This window comes from Amphiura filiformis, chromosome 2 (genome assembly GCF_039555335.1).
Source record: "Amphiura filiformis chromosome 2, Afil_fr2py, whole genome shotgun sequence".
NCBI lineage: Eukaryota > Metazoa > Echinodermata > Ophiuroidea > Amphilepidida > Amphiuridae > Amphiura > Amphiura filiformis.
This window is the reverse complement of record NC_092629.1, coordinates 53,990,385-54,006,788: the sequence shown is the minus strand read 5'-3', so window position 1 is coordinate 54,006,788 and position 16,404 is coordinate 53,990,385. Positions and strand designations below refer to the sequence as shown.

General features: G+C 37.2%; 1 protein-coding gene across 1 annotated transcript; it reads right to left on the bottom strand.

Annotated features, from left to right (window-relative positions):
- Positions 1 to 18: 18 nt before the first annotated feature.
- Positions 19 to 11,373, bottom strand: LOC140146383 (uncharacterized). Its single transcript, XM_072168218.1, has 8 exons — positions 11,261 to 11,373; positions 10,318 to 10,454; positions 8,562 to 8,821; positions 7,373 to 7,534; positions 6,594 to 6,726; positions 4,251 to 4,506; positions 3,233 to 3,477; positions 19 to 1,471 (listed from the first exon to the last, which is right to left on the bottom strand). Exons 3-7 carry the CDS (start codon positions 8,753 to 8,755, stop codon positions 3,239 to 3,241), a joined length of 984 nt encoding a protein of 327 aa, XP_072024319.1. The 5' UTR covers positions 8,756 to 8,821; positions 10,318 to 10,454; positions 11,261 to 11,373; the 3' UTR covers positions 19 to 1,471; positions 3,233 to 3,238.
- Between the last annotated feature and the right edge of the window lie 5,031 nt (positions 11,374 to 16,404).

The following is a 16,404-nucleotide window of genomic DNA, read 5'->3' as shown; positions in this document are numbered from 1 at the left end:
CGTCATTTTCACACGTAATTATCAAAATTGTTAGAATTTTTAGAATAATTCTTTACTTGTAAAGAATTGTCCAGACAATCAAGTCAACGCCACATACACACGAACATTGGGCTATTCCAGTTGAAATCCACACTACCCCTATGGAAGATTTTGGAAATACCTTCCTCAGGGGGACAAGTTTTTCAAATGTAATTGGTCAGAGTTAGGGACCGTCCATAATTTTCGCCATTTTCACTTACGTACAAAGCGTACGTAAGAGGGAGGGAGGGGGTAAAAATCCTGGGCATGTGTACGAAAGAAAAATGGCGATTTGTTTGAACAATAAAAAATTGAAAGTGAAAAATTGTGTTATTTTTGTTCCAATATGTTATTCATAAGTTATAACAAATGCCCTAAAATCGGTTCAATTCGTTTTAACAATTTCTATAACATGCCATGCAAACAATGATTTTCTCTTTAATTTTGAGTCTAATATGCACAGTGGTTCTATTTTACATTATGCTTAATTTATTTCATACCAAAATAATTTTTTTTTAAGCATTTTCTATCTGCGCTAGGATCAATGGCAGCAAAGGTTCTAGTGTGGATTGTCACTGTTGCGACAAAAAACCGATAGTTAAATTGCAAGAACATACACCAAACATGCCAAAGTGATGCCCCCTGGTTCCACCCTTATTATGATGTGATCCCGGGGGTTCTTAGTGGAAAAAAGAGTATAGGATGTTCAACAGAATTTGGAGTGCATTGGTCATTTAGTTTAGATTCGGGCTGCATTTTATATTTTTATATTTTAATTTATTGATGGCTTTAATTTTCATGAAAATATGGTTTAAAATGATTTTTTTTTCCAGCATTTCTCAACTTATCTGTAAAAACCAACTGTCCTCCTGGAACACTAATATAACCCTAACGCTAAACCTAACCTAAACTTTAACCTAAAATCGAACCCCAACCCTAAGCTAACATCTCAATTTTGCTATTAGTGGTAGGCCTACTCGTGGAAATCCTTCGCCATTTTATTTGTACGTAACTCGAGGGAGGGAGGGGGGTAAAAAGTTACGTACGCTTTGTACGTAAGTGAAAATGGCGAAAATTATGGACGGCCCCTTAATCATTTTGATACCCATACTACCCCTGTATTATGGCTTTACCTATATCTTCCACAATGGGGGTAAGTATTTTAAGTGGAAGGTTATTTCAATTGTCTATTCAATTTAAAATTCATACTCCCTCTGTGGAAAACTTTAGCTAAATCTTCCAGAGGGGTAGTGTGGATTTCAAATGGAATAGCGCATTACAAGCAAGTAACCAAATTATGACATTATACCGCATGCAACACAAAGTAACACGAAAAGTTTAATAAAGCACAATATTTAATTAGCATGCATTATTATAAGGAATATTTTAACGGATGTCGAAATGTTGCGGTCGTTTATTCATTCCATGTATTCCTTCGCATTATGCGACGGTTCTGTGGACGAAAATGTAAAGAAAATTAGCATTTGTTGTAGCATAAGTACAATGTCAGAATATGAGATCTGCTACCGTAAAAATTCGATTATAAATACAAGAACGAAGTTTTAAAGTAGATTGTTAACTTTTTCATTTCTGTTTCTTTTTATTTGCAAATATATGCAATGTAAATTAAAAGAAAAATGAAAAAGTGAGAGCAACTCGTTAATAGGCACATTATGCTTAATCGACTTTTTACGGTATTTAGTTTTTAAATATAAATAGATTTGTATACAATTGCCATGGACGAAAGAGTAACAGACCGCGTAGAACCAGTCAAATTCCCTTTTAATATATATATGCTGTGAGTTCACGCATATTCATGAGGGTCGATTGTTCGATCGTGCCGTGTTCAACAATCACGCCAGCGTTGCGTGCCTTCGCGTATACGTGATAGAGCGTTGTGTGCCTTCGCGATTAGCGATAGACTGTAAAAATTATCATAACAGATATTGGCAAAGCCGGTGTTGAAAATCTTTCTTTCATATTGTTTTTGGCGATTGATAAATTGACTAAACTTGATGTTTCTGAAAGCTATTAATATCCTTCTAAACATGTAAAGCTCATTTTCGACCAGGGTCAACATGTGACTGGGCTATTACGCAAAAAATGTTCCCTGTACCCATTTCGTTTTAGTTCGAATTTTTAGCATACCCCCCCCTCATAACCCCCCCCCCCCCCCCAAATCCTAATAAAAAATAAAGCTATGATTTCCCTATGCATCTTCCTTTTTAACCCAAACAACACAGTGTTTTGGATCAAAAATCAGGATACAATTAAAACATTTTTATGCACTACGTGAGCACTTGCCCATTAAATACCAAAATGCACCTTCACCTTGGGGCTAAAATAGTTTGAAATTGAAATTTTTTCGCGCGCAAATGTCCCAGCACAAAATATACTCGTCTTCCTCTAAATTTTAATGCCGCCGCCACTGGGTTTGGGAAAAAAGAGGAGTTTTGTGCCAAGTGGTGGACGAGTGGCGTACTTCGGCTTGTACAAGTTCTGCAGGTATTTCGGAGTTTGCTGCGAACTGACGCATTGATGTAAATCAATTACGAATTGAATTATGAAAGTCAACTTTTGGCATTTTGAGATATAATTAAGCATTAAAGTTTTGTTGCTAAGCAATGGAGGAAAGTATGGAAATAAAATTTAAATTTGATATGTACGTTGGAAATGTCTTTAGCACATGAATGTGTTCTTGATGATTACGGAATATTGATTATTGATAAAACCAATAGTATTGATTTTACACCATCTTATATTTTCTGACCCTTAGCAACATCAAAACTGCTAATAATTCAATTTCGCCAAAAATGTGACTTGGGTATTCTGCAGCTCAGCTCTTCATATAAAATAACGACATATTCTATGAATATCAATCTAACTGTTTCTAGAACTACAAAGTATCCACATATAACCTAGCTTGCACTGATTTCACAATAAATATAACATATATTTGTGGTATACGTTTAAACATACATACAACCTATCTCTAGAAATAACAAATAATGAAAATAAAAAGCCTCATTTCGCATTATGGTTTTCAGACCACTTACAGGAAACAAATTTAGACAGAGATAAAAAGACTAAATCGAGTATGACGTCAAGGCAAAGGCGCGCCATGATTGGTTGCCGACCTGTGCAGCACGGCATTTTCTGTCTAGTCATACACGCGAACTAGCCTTTTTATCTCTGTCTTTCATTTTATGCCTACCTGAAGTTACAAGTATTGGGTGCAAGTAGTTTCACAGCACACCTCATACGGTACATTGACGCTACTCGTGGTGTCTCCCCGTGACGTAATAGTGAACCTGCGCACCAAAGGACGCACGAAGCATTGCCGACCGGCCTTAACATCCTGTGGTAGGACAATATCCGCATAACCGTCTGCGCATTTGTAATGCTCTAGGTTGGGATTAGGCTTGGTATCTGGGGCCTTGGTGTACTGAGGCTCTTCACCTATTGGCAATAACGAAGTATTGTAATGTAATTGTTCTAGTAATAGTACAGTTTTTCACCAGGGAGTGTCAGAGAATGTAAGGGGCTATTATTTTCTTCGGAGGGGGGGGTCATATTTACAAAAATTCGGCGCCAATCAAATTGCAACACAAACATCACCCCCCCTTCACCGCCACCACCACCACCACCACCACCGATACACCTTACCCCCTAAACAGGTTAAAATTGTATTGAAATCAGTCTATCCGTGGTGATCTTACATTTTGGTCACCAAAATATTATGACACCCCTATTTTTTGGTGTAAAAATGACCCCCAGTATATTTGATAAAAAGACTAAATCGAGTATGACGTCAAGGCAAAGGCGCGCCATGACTGGTTGCCGACCTGTGCAGCACGGCATTTTCTGTCTAGTCATACACGCGAACTAGCCTTTTTATCTCTGTCTTTCATTTTATGCCTACCTGAAGTTACAAGTATTGGGTGCAAGTAGTTTCACAGCACACCTCATACGGTACATTGACACTACTCGTGGTGTCTCCCCGTGACGTAATAGTGAACCTGCGCACCAAAGGACGCACGAAGCATTGCCGACCGGCCTTAACACCCCTATTTGTTTGTGTAAAAATGACCCCCAGTATATTTGGGACCCCCCCCTCCGAAGAGTTTTTTAATGATAAATTATTCAGTATTTTATTTTTATTTTTACACAGAACATATGTGACGTGGTAATCGAAAGGAGACACTTTTCGGTTTACAGCAAGATTCACTTACTTTCAATATTCACTGTCCATTCACTTGCTTGTGACGATAAGACACAATTTCCGGGCTCTCCGTCAATAGCAACGCCCTCAGCAACGTGTAACTGAAAGGCCTGTGTGCCAGGGAATTGGACATTCAATAGTGCATCAAACTCAATGAAGTCGTCATGAAACGTGACTTGTCTGGAATCAGATGAATCGGTCCTGCTAACGACGTCCCCCGATTGGTCTGTAAGAGTTATATATGCTGATTCAGTAGGGCGTCGAATCTGTGTTGTGATGTAAACAAGAAATGTCTCGTATTAAACCATCATCGCTTAGCAAGGATAAATATCAAAAAAAGAAAACGGATATTACGTTTGATTGCATGTAAAACTATAGTAATTATTAAGTAAAGGTGAACACTTATGGCGCTATTTATCTTGTTTTCATCTTTACAAGGGATAGCTAGACACTGGTATAATGGTATTAAAACATCAGAAAGGGAGCAACAAATAGCAAGGACATTTTCAAAATAGTTCTTAGCATGAAATGTAAAGAACAACTTTTAAAATTAAAATTATGCAGTTTAAACACTACCGAAAAAAGCAGAAAAAGATGAATAAATAACTTGATAAAGAAACAAAAATCTATGTTGAAAATAGCTAAAGAATATATGTATATATTAGTGTGATAGCTGTTGGTATTTTCCAGTGCTAGAATTAAACATAATAAATAATGGTTTGTAAGACAATTTAATCATGATCACATTACGCAACCGTGTTCCAACATCTAAAGTCTGCACAAAAAGAAACTCAGCTGTTACAAACACGCTTATAACTAGTAATTGTTTCCACAATATTTCAACATAAAAAGAAGGATGAATTATTTACGCGCATTTTGATACCAAATTTGTCAAAAGTCGTTCAATATTAACAACACAGTTGTGCTTTTATAGAAAAATAGCCTAATTTAAAAGTTGCAGTTTACATCGATCAATGGTAATTATGCCAGCACGGTAGCACGTAAAGCTCGCCATTATCTTCACGCTTATTTTCAAATCAATACAAATAGCTGCAACTTTTATATTGGGTATTTTTCTTTCAAAACATTGCTGTATTGTCAATATTGAACAAAATTGGACAAATGGGGTATCAAAATGCGCGTAAATAAATCATCCTTCTTTTTATGTTGATATGAGTTTATATAAATGGCAAATGCGATTTAAAACAGGGTTTCCTGACCCGGAAACACTGCTCGACCAAGCAAAATGTTTCCCGCGCAGGCAATCATGGCAATGTACGCCTTTGAATTTGAAATTAGCAGTTTTTTGGCAAAGTAACCCCAAATTCTTCATGGCCAGACTGAATAACTGAGAATAACTGACCAGGGCAAAGTTTACTTTTGTACACTTGCTTTTATTCTATAACATGTATAAATGTGGTTACCCAAATAAATTAAATGGAAAACAAAATACCGATGTCACTGCTTGACCATACAGGAAGCGATATTTTGTGGCGGCTCTGTAACCGCTGTGCACTATGAGGCTCAGGGTAGTACGCAGCCCATGGGTGGCACTCAACATAAATGACCATACGCGTAGGCTCCCCCACAAATACCCCTGATTTTGGACTGCGCAACTCTCAAAGACCATGGAATTTGGACCAAACAGAGCACTGAATGACCCTTGATTTTAATAATGTCAGCTCTAAAAGACCCCTAAATTGCCCATTCCTCGCATTTTTTTCAGGCGATTGTCAGCTAAAAAGCCAGGAAAGACCCTTAATTCTTACTTTTCGCAGCTCAAAAAGACCCCTTTTACATGTTTCCAGCCATTTCAAAATTATTTATTGCATTTTTACATGCATACTGAATTATACGTCCGAGCGCACACAAGAATACTGTTCTGGCGCAATAAAGTGTAATGATGGTAAATTTAACTTGACACTCTTCTTTTCCTCACAATCAATATTTCTTTTCATTTAGATTTTAAATCATACTTCAAAGAAAATATAAAACTATGTTGGTATGCCTCATTTCCATATGGTTTCAATGTAAAAGGAACTAAGACTGGATTGGGCGTAAGACCACCTTTTTAAATATAGCAGCTCACGCTTGGGTAGTTCTGACCTTTGGCGGAAAGGCTGCAAAGTGAGCAACACGATGTGTAGCTGAGTGTGAATGACCATTTGAGTATTTTTTCTAAACCACTGAACTGGAAATTGTGCAATTTGTCAGATAACATAGGCTTATTATGCCCAATCCTACCATCGAAATTAAATTAAAAAGCTTAATTAATGAATCCATCCAATAGACAAAAAATTTATCGGGAGAAAAACGTTTGCTTCCATTAATTGAATTGTTATTTTTTTCTTACTGATTTATTAAACATTATAGTCCAGTTCTTGGTTCGGTTCTTGGTTTGATCCCTCGATGGATTACTTGATTCAGGCAGAGGATAAAGTTCGTTAGCTACGTTCAAAGTGATGAAAGACCAAACACTCGCGTATCTAAAAAGAGAAATAGTTTAGAAGGCAATATAATCAAATTAGTTTGATCTTTCGATCGACCATGCTTCGTCAATCCTTATTGTTTATAAAATTAATTGCGATTACATACGAATCTGCACATATGAATCTGTACATGTAATGATATCTAAGGCGGGCCCCTGGACCCCACCCGTGTAGCCCGCACCTTACACCCCTAATCAGACTCTATTCGGGGGATCTGAACAACCTGGCTCGCCACTTTCAATGTGCTGCGCACGCCACTGGATAAAACGATGTGCTGTCCAAGGTTTATAGTTATACAGTCGTGTAAAATTAAGTATATATTGAGGGCTTAAAGCCAGAAGCAGCTATGTCCATTTGTTTTCTCAATTACATGTTACTCATATCGGTAACAAATGGACGGTTAATTCTGCCCTCCATGAGAAAATGTAAGTGACTTCGGGGTATATGCACTTGCGTCTAACTGGTGTTCATGTGACCATGCATATACCCCAAAGTCACTTGCATTTATCATGGAGGGCATAAATTAACCGTACATTTGTTGCCGAAATAAGTAACATTTAATTAAGAAAACAAATGGACACAGCTGCTTCTGGCTCTAAGCCCTCGATATTCCGGCCTAAATAGCTCTGAACAGAGACCTTACCCGTCTATGTCAACAGCACTGATGCCCACGCTGTGTATACCAAGTTGATCTGATTCAGGAGTCCAAGTAAGTGTCATCGACTTATGTAATGGGTATCCGTCTACATCAGATAACGACGTGTCGGTCATTCCCCTTGGTTTGGTGGATTCTATGCGTTCAATACTATAACAAAACAGACACGTACCGCGTTTCAAACTTATTCATTGCATTTCTACATACATACTGAATTATATATATCATATGTGATGCGATCAAGCAGAATCAGTCGGAACTCGGAAATATTAAATTTTCAGATTCTTATAGGCTACTAAATAGCATTTACAAAGCTGCTTTTGCAGAAAAACCCATTGAAATTGGACAACCAGTTCCAAAGATATTAGCAATTAAAGTGTTTCCAAAACAAGAGGAAACAAAAGAAAATATTCGCTTTGTTTGGCTTATATCTCAAAATCAATATTGCCGAGTTCCGACTGATTTTGCTTGATCGCGTCACATATAAAGATTGCGTGGTTGTTGGTACTTATTTTGGTATCACTAGATACGGGAGACTCACCATATAAACTGTTTAAAAAAGCGCAGTGATTTAAAGTGCGCTACGCACAGGCACGACGCCTAGACGTTGATCCACAAGCCTCAGCACACTTTACAGGTTGTCGCTGACCATTACGGCCCCATATCATTCCATAAACCATTTAACAACCAAACATGGACTTTGCAGCTTCAAAATCGCATACGCTAAACATTCCACAAATGACCATCGCAACCGTCAGCTCCCCGAGTTTCGTACGGGTTACAACGAGACAATAAGTAGGTTGTTTGCCCAGGGGAGTTTCAAGCTAAACTCAATTTCTCCACGTGAACCACTACCAGGGTTCAGACCCGCAACCCCTCGCATCATATATCTATCCATTAGATCCAAAATTATAGAAATAATTATCTGATCTCAAAATAAAGGTAGAACAGAAGTAGTGCGTTCGTACTTTAATTGAATAAAATCGTACTAGAATTACTCCCGAAGTACACTGGCAGTACACTTGCAGAGATACCAGATAGCAAAGATAATTATTTTGATCAAAACGGCTTATACATAATTGTTGATCAGTTGTGGTCACGTGTCCAGTTCGACAGCGTATTTTGTAAGGAAATCTGTGAAATCCATTTAAATTTTACTGAATATTCCATGACTTACGGTTGTGCTCCAGAAGCAGCCTTTGCCAGAACATTCAGCTCGAAAGGTTGATTTGTTACAATGGCCTTACATCCTTTTTCTGGTGAAATGATTTTCGGTGCTTCGCATTTGGAGTTATCAGAGCTTACATTCAGCAGAAATGATAAGGAAATCCTGCTCAAAGGATCTCCAAATCGGTCAAAATCCTCAATCATCACTCGGACGGCGTAATAGCCCGCACTTGCATCACCAGTAGTATCAAAAAGTAACGTGCAGTTGGGCTGAAATTTCATAAGAACATAATTTATGTCAGGTGAAGACCTTTCTTATAATAAATTGATCTTTTGAAGCTCACTCATGATTGAGGGAACTTATTATCTAACAAACTAAAAACAAACAACAACAAAAACGCCTAGACCTTGATCCACAACCATCCGCACACTTTACAGGCTGTCTCTGACCACCAAGGCCCCACATCATTCCATAACCAATTAACAACACTCAGATATGTGCTGCTTAGAAGCACACACCCCAGATATTCCACAATTGACCTTCCCAGTCAGGAATTGTTTCATACGGGTTACAACGAGATCATAGCAGTAAGTTCCTGGAAGCTAACTATTTTTTTCCACGAGATCGTAGCAAAACCACTTGACTGCTTAGCTCAATCGAGCCCGATAAATTTACATTTTGCAATAGCAGCCACAAAACTGCCATTAACTTATAACAATCACGATGTAATGCACGCATTGAGATGACATGTAACAGCCTCTCAGAAAAATGCGCCGGGATAATGTTGGAACAAAATAACGATAATATGTGTTCAATCAAATATAAATTTGACCCTGATATTTCTCCAATCTGGACAAAGTAATCAAAAACTGAGCTGTTGCATGTTCAGAATGAACAGGCTATAGGTATTGGCCACGTAACATAACAATTTAGTGCTTTATGTTTGGTGGCTTTTCATAGCCACCAAACCTTTTACATTGGCAGATAGGCGAGTTCTGTTTGTTAGACAAGGGATAGTCTCCAATTAGCGACTCTTTTCAGAGCCATTAGTAGGCAAGGAGCAACCTACTCCTGACGAAAGCTTTGCAGTTCTCAACTTGTCCGACGGGTGAACCCGCTAAAGTGTATAGTGATTTTTGGTCATTTTTTTGAAAATTGGCACATATGTTTTTAATGATGTTCTCTTTCATTTTTTCTAAGTCTCATCAGTCATAATTAGCTAATTAATTAGTAATTAATTAATTAAATGTGGCGTATAGTTACAAAGTGACATTTTTGTATTCCATAGTGGCGTATCGACCATACGCCACTTTTTATACACATTTTATAATTATGAAATATCGGCAAAAATGAAAAACATCGTATGTCATAGTGGCGTACACGTATCGGACCTATACGCCACTATGGAATACGAACGACGAAAAGTAACGCCATAGGGATTACACGGCGACCGAGGTGGCGTACGGTTAACGTTAGGTTAGGGTATTGCGTTTTGTTCGTTTTCCATAGTGACGTATAGTTTTATTTTCAGTTTGCCAGCAAAAGTAGGTATTTATTTCTTTTGAAAATATATAACAATAAAATCTATTTAGTTTACTACAGAAATTTCACATCATTTACAAAATATAATGAATGTCTGATTTACACAACTCGATTTTAAATTGGCATTTCTTCAAACCCGATTTTCTCGAAAAGTTGTTTATTCGCGGCGCCCCGCTATACGCCACTATGGAATACGGACGACGAATTAGCCAATCGTACTTACAAATACTGTAATATATTCAAGCTCTCCACAGACGGTACTGAAGCATTTGTTGGTAATATCACAATATGGCTCAAAACACTCGTCTTTGACAGCGTCAGTAGCTCGGCATTCATATCTGTCACCATCCGGGTCGTTAACTGTGTATTAACAAGTAGTACATGTAAAATGAGGCATTTCCGGGCACGACCGGAAATGAAGCAACAGCCAAAACTCCCAGACAGGGTGATTTTTATGGAACTTGAGATTTGTGATGCTAATGATATTTAAAAATCTTGTTTGAAAGTTTCGAACGGAAATGTTATATGCAACTTGCATTTATTGATACTTTGATCACTTTTGCAGAAAACATTTTACTTTAAAAGATGGTATCTCATTTTTGACTTTTAAGACGACTTCGGAAAAGGGAAAGATCTCTTTTTAATAATAACAATTTAAAATTGACGCTTGCCCAGAAAACCCTTTTTACATACCACGTCTTATTTATCGTGAATATCGCATACAAACGAATCCAGGATTACCAGAAACCGTTCTCATCTTTAGATTATATTTGAAAATTGCTAAGTCATTATTACATGTTTCTCATTTGCAATTTTGATTTTCTGAAAAATAAATCCATAATATTATCAAATTTCCAGCCGCATTCTTCATTAACTGGTGGAATACATCAAAGGAGATTAATTCCACAAGTTAATGAAGAATGCGGCTGGTAATTTGAATAATTTATGGGTTTATTTCTCAGAAAATCAAAATTGCAAATGAGAAACATGTAATAATGACTTAGGCAGTTTTGTTATGAGTGTGACGATATTTGGTATGACTTTCAAGTGTATAAAATAAGGATTTCAAATCTAGAGTATCTCAGAAAATGTTAATGTTATGCTTATTTTGTAATGTAAGAACTGCTGTGAGTTAATGATTAACTCTTGTACGCAATATAATATACCTGGTATTTCCAGCCAGTACTGACAACCCTTATGAAAAAGTTGTAATGGTATGTGTGACGTGATGGGTGACGAATTCAGCAGTTCGTTGTCAGGCCGAGGTTTGAGGTTAATTTCTGTATTGAAGATGATTTAAAAATCATCTTCCATCCTAGGTGTTGATGTGGAGGGACGTTTTCAATTGGGTTTACCCAGCAGCACTCTTCGAAGCTTAAACAAAAAACGAGAGAGTTTTCGTGGCAACAATGCTGCTTCCGCATTTCACCTGTACATATCGAGGGCCTAGAACCAAAACCATCTATCTCCACAATTACATGTTACTCATTTCGGCAACACATGGACGGTTAATTCTGCCTTCATAATATATAATATATATATGTAAGTGACTTCGGGGTCATTTGTCTCTAACAAACTGTTTAAGGGGTACTACACCCTGTCCAATTTTATTGCCTATTTTTGCATTTTCTCAAAAATTATAGCGCATTGGTGACAAGTAAGATATGTATATTATAGGGGCAAGGACTACAACTACTGCACTGGAAATTTTATTTCGGCACAGACAGCAGTTGTGGAGTTGCAGTCAAAAATGAGGGAAACCAGTATTGGTCAATAACTACTTGCCTTGAGTTGCTGAATTTTCAGAGCAATAGTTATAGTCTTTGCCCCTACAACATGCATATCTTAATTTTCACCAATGCGCTATAATCTTTGAGAAAAATGCATAAATAGGCACAAAATTGGCCAGGGGTGTAGGACCCCCTTAAGTGACCATTCAAATACATAACCGTACGTGCAGGTCAAATATAAAATACGTTTCCGAGAAAAATGCGCTTAAAGGATATGCTATTAATAACATAGTCGGTAAGCCTGCAATATTATCTCTCAATTGACCGATTCCATTTAAAATTGAAGTTAAAGGATTAAAATGTAACTTAAAAGGGCTCAGTTTGATAATTTATCTTTGTTTACATTTTTTTTAAAGTTATTCCATGAGAGATGGGAAACCTCCTTGCAAGAGTCGATGTGTAATGACATTATGAGAATTTGCTGTGCTATGCCACAACAGTAAACAAAGTCAAGACTATTTATGGATGGGGAATCCCTGAAGTTGTAAAGTGAATATGACAGCATATTGGAATTGCCCCCATGAAGTGTTGTTACGTGAAAGGTTAATATTTATACTTAAGGCTTGGGGATTTCCAGATTACATATGTGGTGAATGAAGTAATGTGATATTAATATAATGGGACTTTTGGTGTTTGTATTATAATAAAATGTAAACACAAGTCTTCACTGTTTACAGTTTTGTTGTGGGCTAGTTAGTGTGCTTACAGTCCATGTACCTTTAAAGAAAGGAAATTGCGAACCAGACATATATTTTGTAGTCAACGTACTACTATCAAGTAATATCGGAGAAGACATAGAATACGTCAAAGTGCGTACCTCTTGCAAGAAAGACATATATATTATATTCTTATGTCGACTTGCTTAAGTTCATGAAACAACACATTTGTCAATGTAAGTGGAAACAAGGGGATAAAAGGCAGACCTGATTTCCATTAGAAAATGTGTGAAAGATGAAAAGAGCACCATTTTGGAGATTGTTATCTGTGCGAGAGTTTTATGCGAAGGATATTAAAGTCTTCAGTGGACTTCTCTGAACAGTGACAAGTGAATCAGGATATACGAACTTTGAAATCAACAGCAAGAAGAAGCTGCTGGTTAAGTAACATTATTAAACATAGTGTATTTGATTCTGACTGATTGTATGTATTTGGCCATGTTTTTAAAATTTGCGACCTCTTTCGTGACATAATTTTGTCATAGCTGAAAACATCAATTTTGAGATGAATGGTTATACCATTCAATGTACCAATTAACTTTTTAATAAATATGTAGTATAGTTCGGGAGTGTTTTCTCGACAATCAAATAGAGCTTGAAAAATCCCACTAGAAAGTATACTTTATATAAGCTGCGATGCTTGCTTCTTTGTATACAGGGTGATAAAATGTACTTCATAATCATACCTAATTAATTATTCAAAAGGTTTAATAAGTGTTAATTAGCTGATTAAATATTTAACAGTAACAGCCTTCAGTCATAAATAATTATTCAAAACCATAAAGAATACAATATCTCTTTGTCTGTCACTTCTAGACTTATTACTTGCAATTCTAAACATTGACTGTTTTACATAGAGGCCTATGAGAAAAAAGCATTGACGAGCTCGTTAGTCTAATTAATGAGATCATGAAAGAACGTTCCTGATGAGATGAAATTACATTATTATTTAGTTGCTACAATTACTGACGTCAAATTGGTACGAAATAATCATGAATTTAAGTTTTCAACTGAACATAAAAGAGAAAAAAGTATCATCAAACTGTTATTATTGTTTGCATTGACTTTCTATTGTACCTTGTCCGACAATCCATGTCATACCAATCCGCCACCCTGCAAGTACGTTTGCTTAATTGATCATACATTTAATAAGGCACCACATTCAATTTGGTCGTATACAACTATCGGTGCCCGGTTACGTACCGATGACTCTTAACATCACCTCCTGGAGATGTAATACATTGTATCAAGCATAATAATAATTAACATTTGCATAGTGTTATTGTTTTTAATTTAAATAAAAAAACGAATGCACTGTACAACTGTTAAGGGTACGATAAAAAGTGCCACATGTAGCTCTTCGGGCACCGATAGCGCTATAGGACCAAAAAAGATGTTGTACCTAAAGCATTAATGGAAAATCCTGGTTTTCATTTTCAAAATATCGTTATGATTTCATTTTTTCAAGAAAACTATTACGCTGTCATCCTTTCGGGAGTCCCAACTTGTGACACATGACCATTTATGTTCACTCACAAGTTTATTGTTAAATCATACTTTACTTTTGATTAAGGGGCCGTCTATAATTTCGCCATTTTAAGTTATGCACAAAGCGTGCGTAAGAGAGGGAGGGGTAAAATAATGGTATTTTCCCAACATTTTATTCATAGCTTAATAGCCTAAGAAAAGGTACCCCCGCACCAAATTTGCATCTTATATATATACGCCCGCAGTAAGGTTTCCACAGAGTATTTGGATCAGTAGTAGGCCCCTACTCATGGCAATTTTTTCGCCATTTTATTTGTGCATAACTCGAAGGGGGAGGAGGTAAAAAGTTACGCACGCTTTGTGCGTAAGTGAAAATGGCGACAATTATGGACGGTCCCAAAAAGATTCAAATATTGTTAACTTAATCAAATAGTGTGCTTTAGGGAAAAACATGTCATTAACGACTCGTAACAATATCTAGATCCAAACTTACGCTACTATGTGAAGCGGAACATATCGGACTCTTGGTGTCTTTTTGTATCTTACGCCACGTCATTCACCATTATGTGAAACGGACATTTTGGGTTTTCGGCTTGCTTCTGAAGCATACGCGACATTATTGACGGATGATGCTGATTATGTGCCTAAAATGTCATTAAATCCGCTAAATATGTTGATCGTACGTCAGTTTGTTACGGATTCTTACAGGATTGCTAACATAGGTCAATTAATTAATTAAAATCTACGGTATAGTTGAACGACCAGCGATATCATTATTCTTCTTGTCATGGTCCCACTTAAATATACCAGTGGGTCATAGTGGTGCTGGCCCCTCTAGTATGAGGTCGATTTTGTGCTCTCACAATTTATGTGTTCAAAAGATGTAAATAAGACAATAAAAATACATACTAAATCACCGCTGTCTTTGTTTCCTCTGATACTGTCACTTGGAAGGTATTGCCACCTTTATCCCAATCGCCTTCTTGGTTGAAATCCGTACATTGCCAATGTATAACGGTGCCATGATAGTCAGGATCGACATGGTACGGCGGCTTTGTCACACATCTGCAGATAAAATCAATGAAAATTATAATCGGTGATTCTAATCGTGTTGATTGTAATCAACGACTTAATTAAAACGACTAGCTTGCGTCTGACTTCATCTGTCAATCAAACTTGAGCACGGGTTGATTACGATTGTCGTGATGATTGAGTTTCTGAACGCGGCGGTAAAGCAGCGTGCCTTATGTTTAATTTTGCAGCTTCAATTACATACCGTCTCAAACGTTAGGTCTTATAGTAGTTGGAAACTTTCTTTCCTGACGGTAAAACGTCAATCTTTTTCTTCTTCTTCTTCGGCCCCCGTCACTACTGACGATTGGTTACCATCTGGCTGCATCTCCTTATCTCCTTCTTCCAAGCTGTTCTGTTCTGAGCTAGACGCTTGGCTTGCACTATGTTCATTCCTGTCCATTCTTTGATGTTGTCAAACCATTGTTTCTTCTGTCGTCCTCTCCTCCTTCTCCCTTCAACTTTTCCTTCTATTATCTGGAGTGCTAATGCACTGCCACTTCCTCTGAGGATGTGACCAAGGTAGGTTAGCTTTATTGTCACCAACTCTCCAAGCAGCTGTCTCTTCACACCAAGTTCCTCAAGGATGCTTCTGTTTGTTCTTCTCTCCTTCCACCTGGTGTTTAGCATTCTTCTCCAGAATTCCAGAACCACATTTCAGCAGCAAGCACCCGTTTCTCATCTGCTTTGGTTATAGTATAACCCTCCAGCCCATAAAGAGTACACTCCATGTCAATAATGCCTAGAAAAATTACTTTTAGCCTGGTAAATGTACTGTATTTTTTCGCAATTTTCTCCGATTTCTTTTCCCCGATCGGCACCAGATGAATCAACCTACGTTTGCGCGCTATTAACCAATCAAGGGTTGTGGGAAGTTTTATTGATAGTAATGTAAGACGCAAACTAATCTTTTTCATTATGTCTTAGATTATAACAAGATTATGTGTTCAATTAACTTTAACAAAATGTAGGTTTTTGAAATATTCAAAACTAAAAAGTCTAAAAAAACGTTGACAGGCTCGCATTCTCGGCATAAGTTCTCGCCGAAAATAAATCAACTAAGCCATTGCCGCTGATGGTTTCTACATGAATATGAAATGAATTACGATTTAACACTTATGTAGCAAGGGGGAGTTTTAGCATGGGTCCTTCAGGGACCTCCCCCTTGCACCCCCTTAGTAACAGTAAGTAAAATATTGAAGATGATTCAAACTATGTTGATTTTCTTTCCGTCCAAAACTGGTA

Excerpts from the sequence above, each read along its gene's own strand:
- LOC140146383 (XM_072168218.1), bottom strand. The coding sequence starts at position 8,755 with ATGATTGAGGATTTTGACCGATTTGGAGATCCTTTGAGCAGGATTTCC. Across the intron at positions 7,535-8,561 it reads GCTGCTTCTGGAGCACAACC|TATTGAACGCATAGAATCCA; the intron begins GTAAGTCATGGA and ends GTTTTGTTATAG. Across the intron at positions 3,478-4,250 it reads ATGGACAGTGAATATTGAAA|GTGAAGAGCCTCAGTACACC; the intron begins GTAAGTGAATCT and ends TATTGCCAATAG.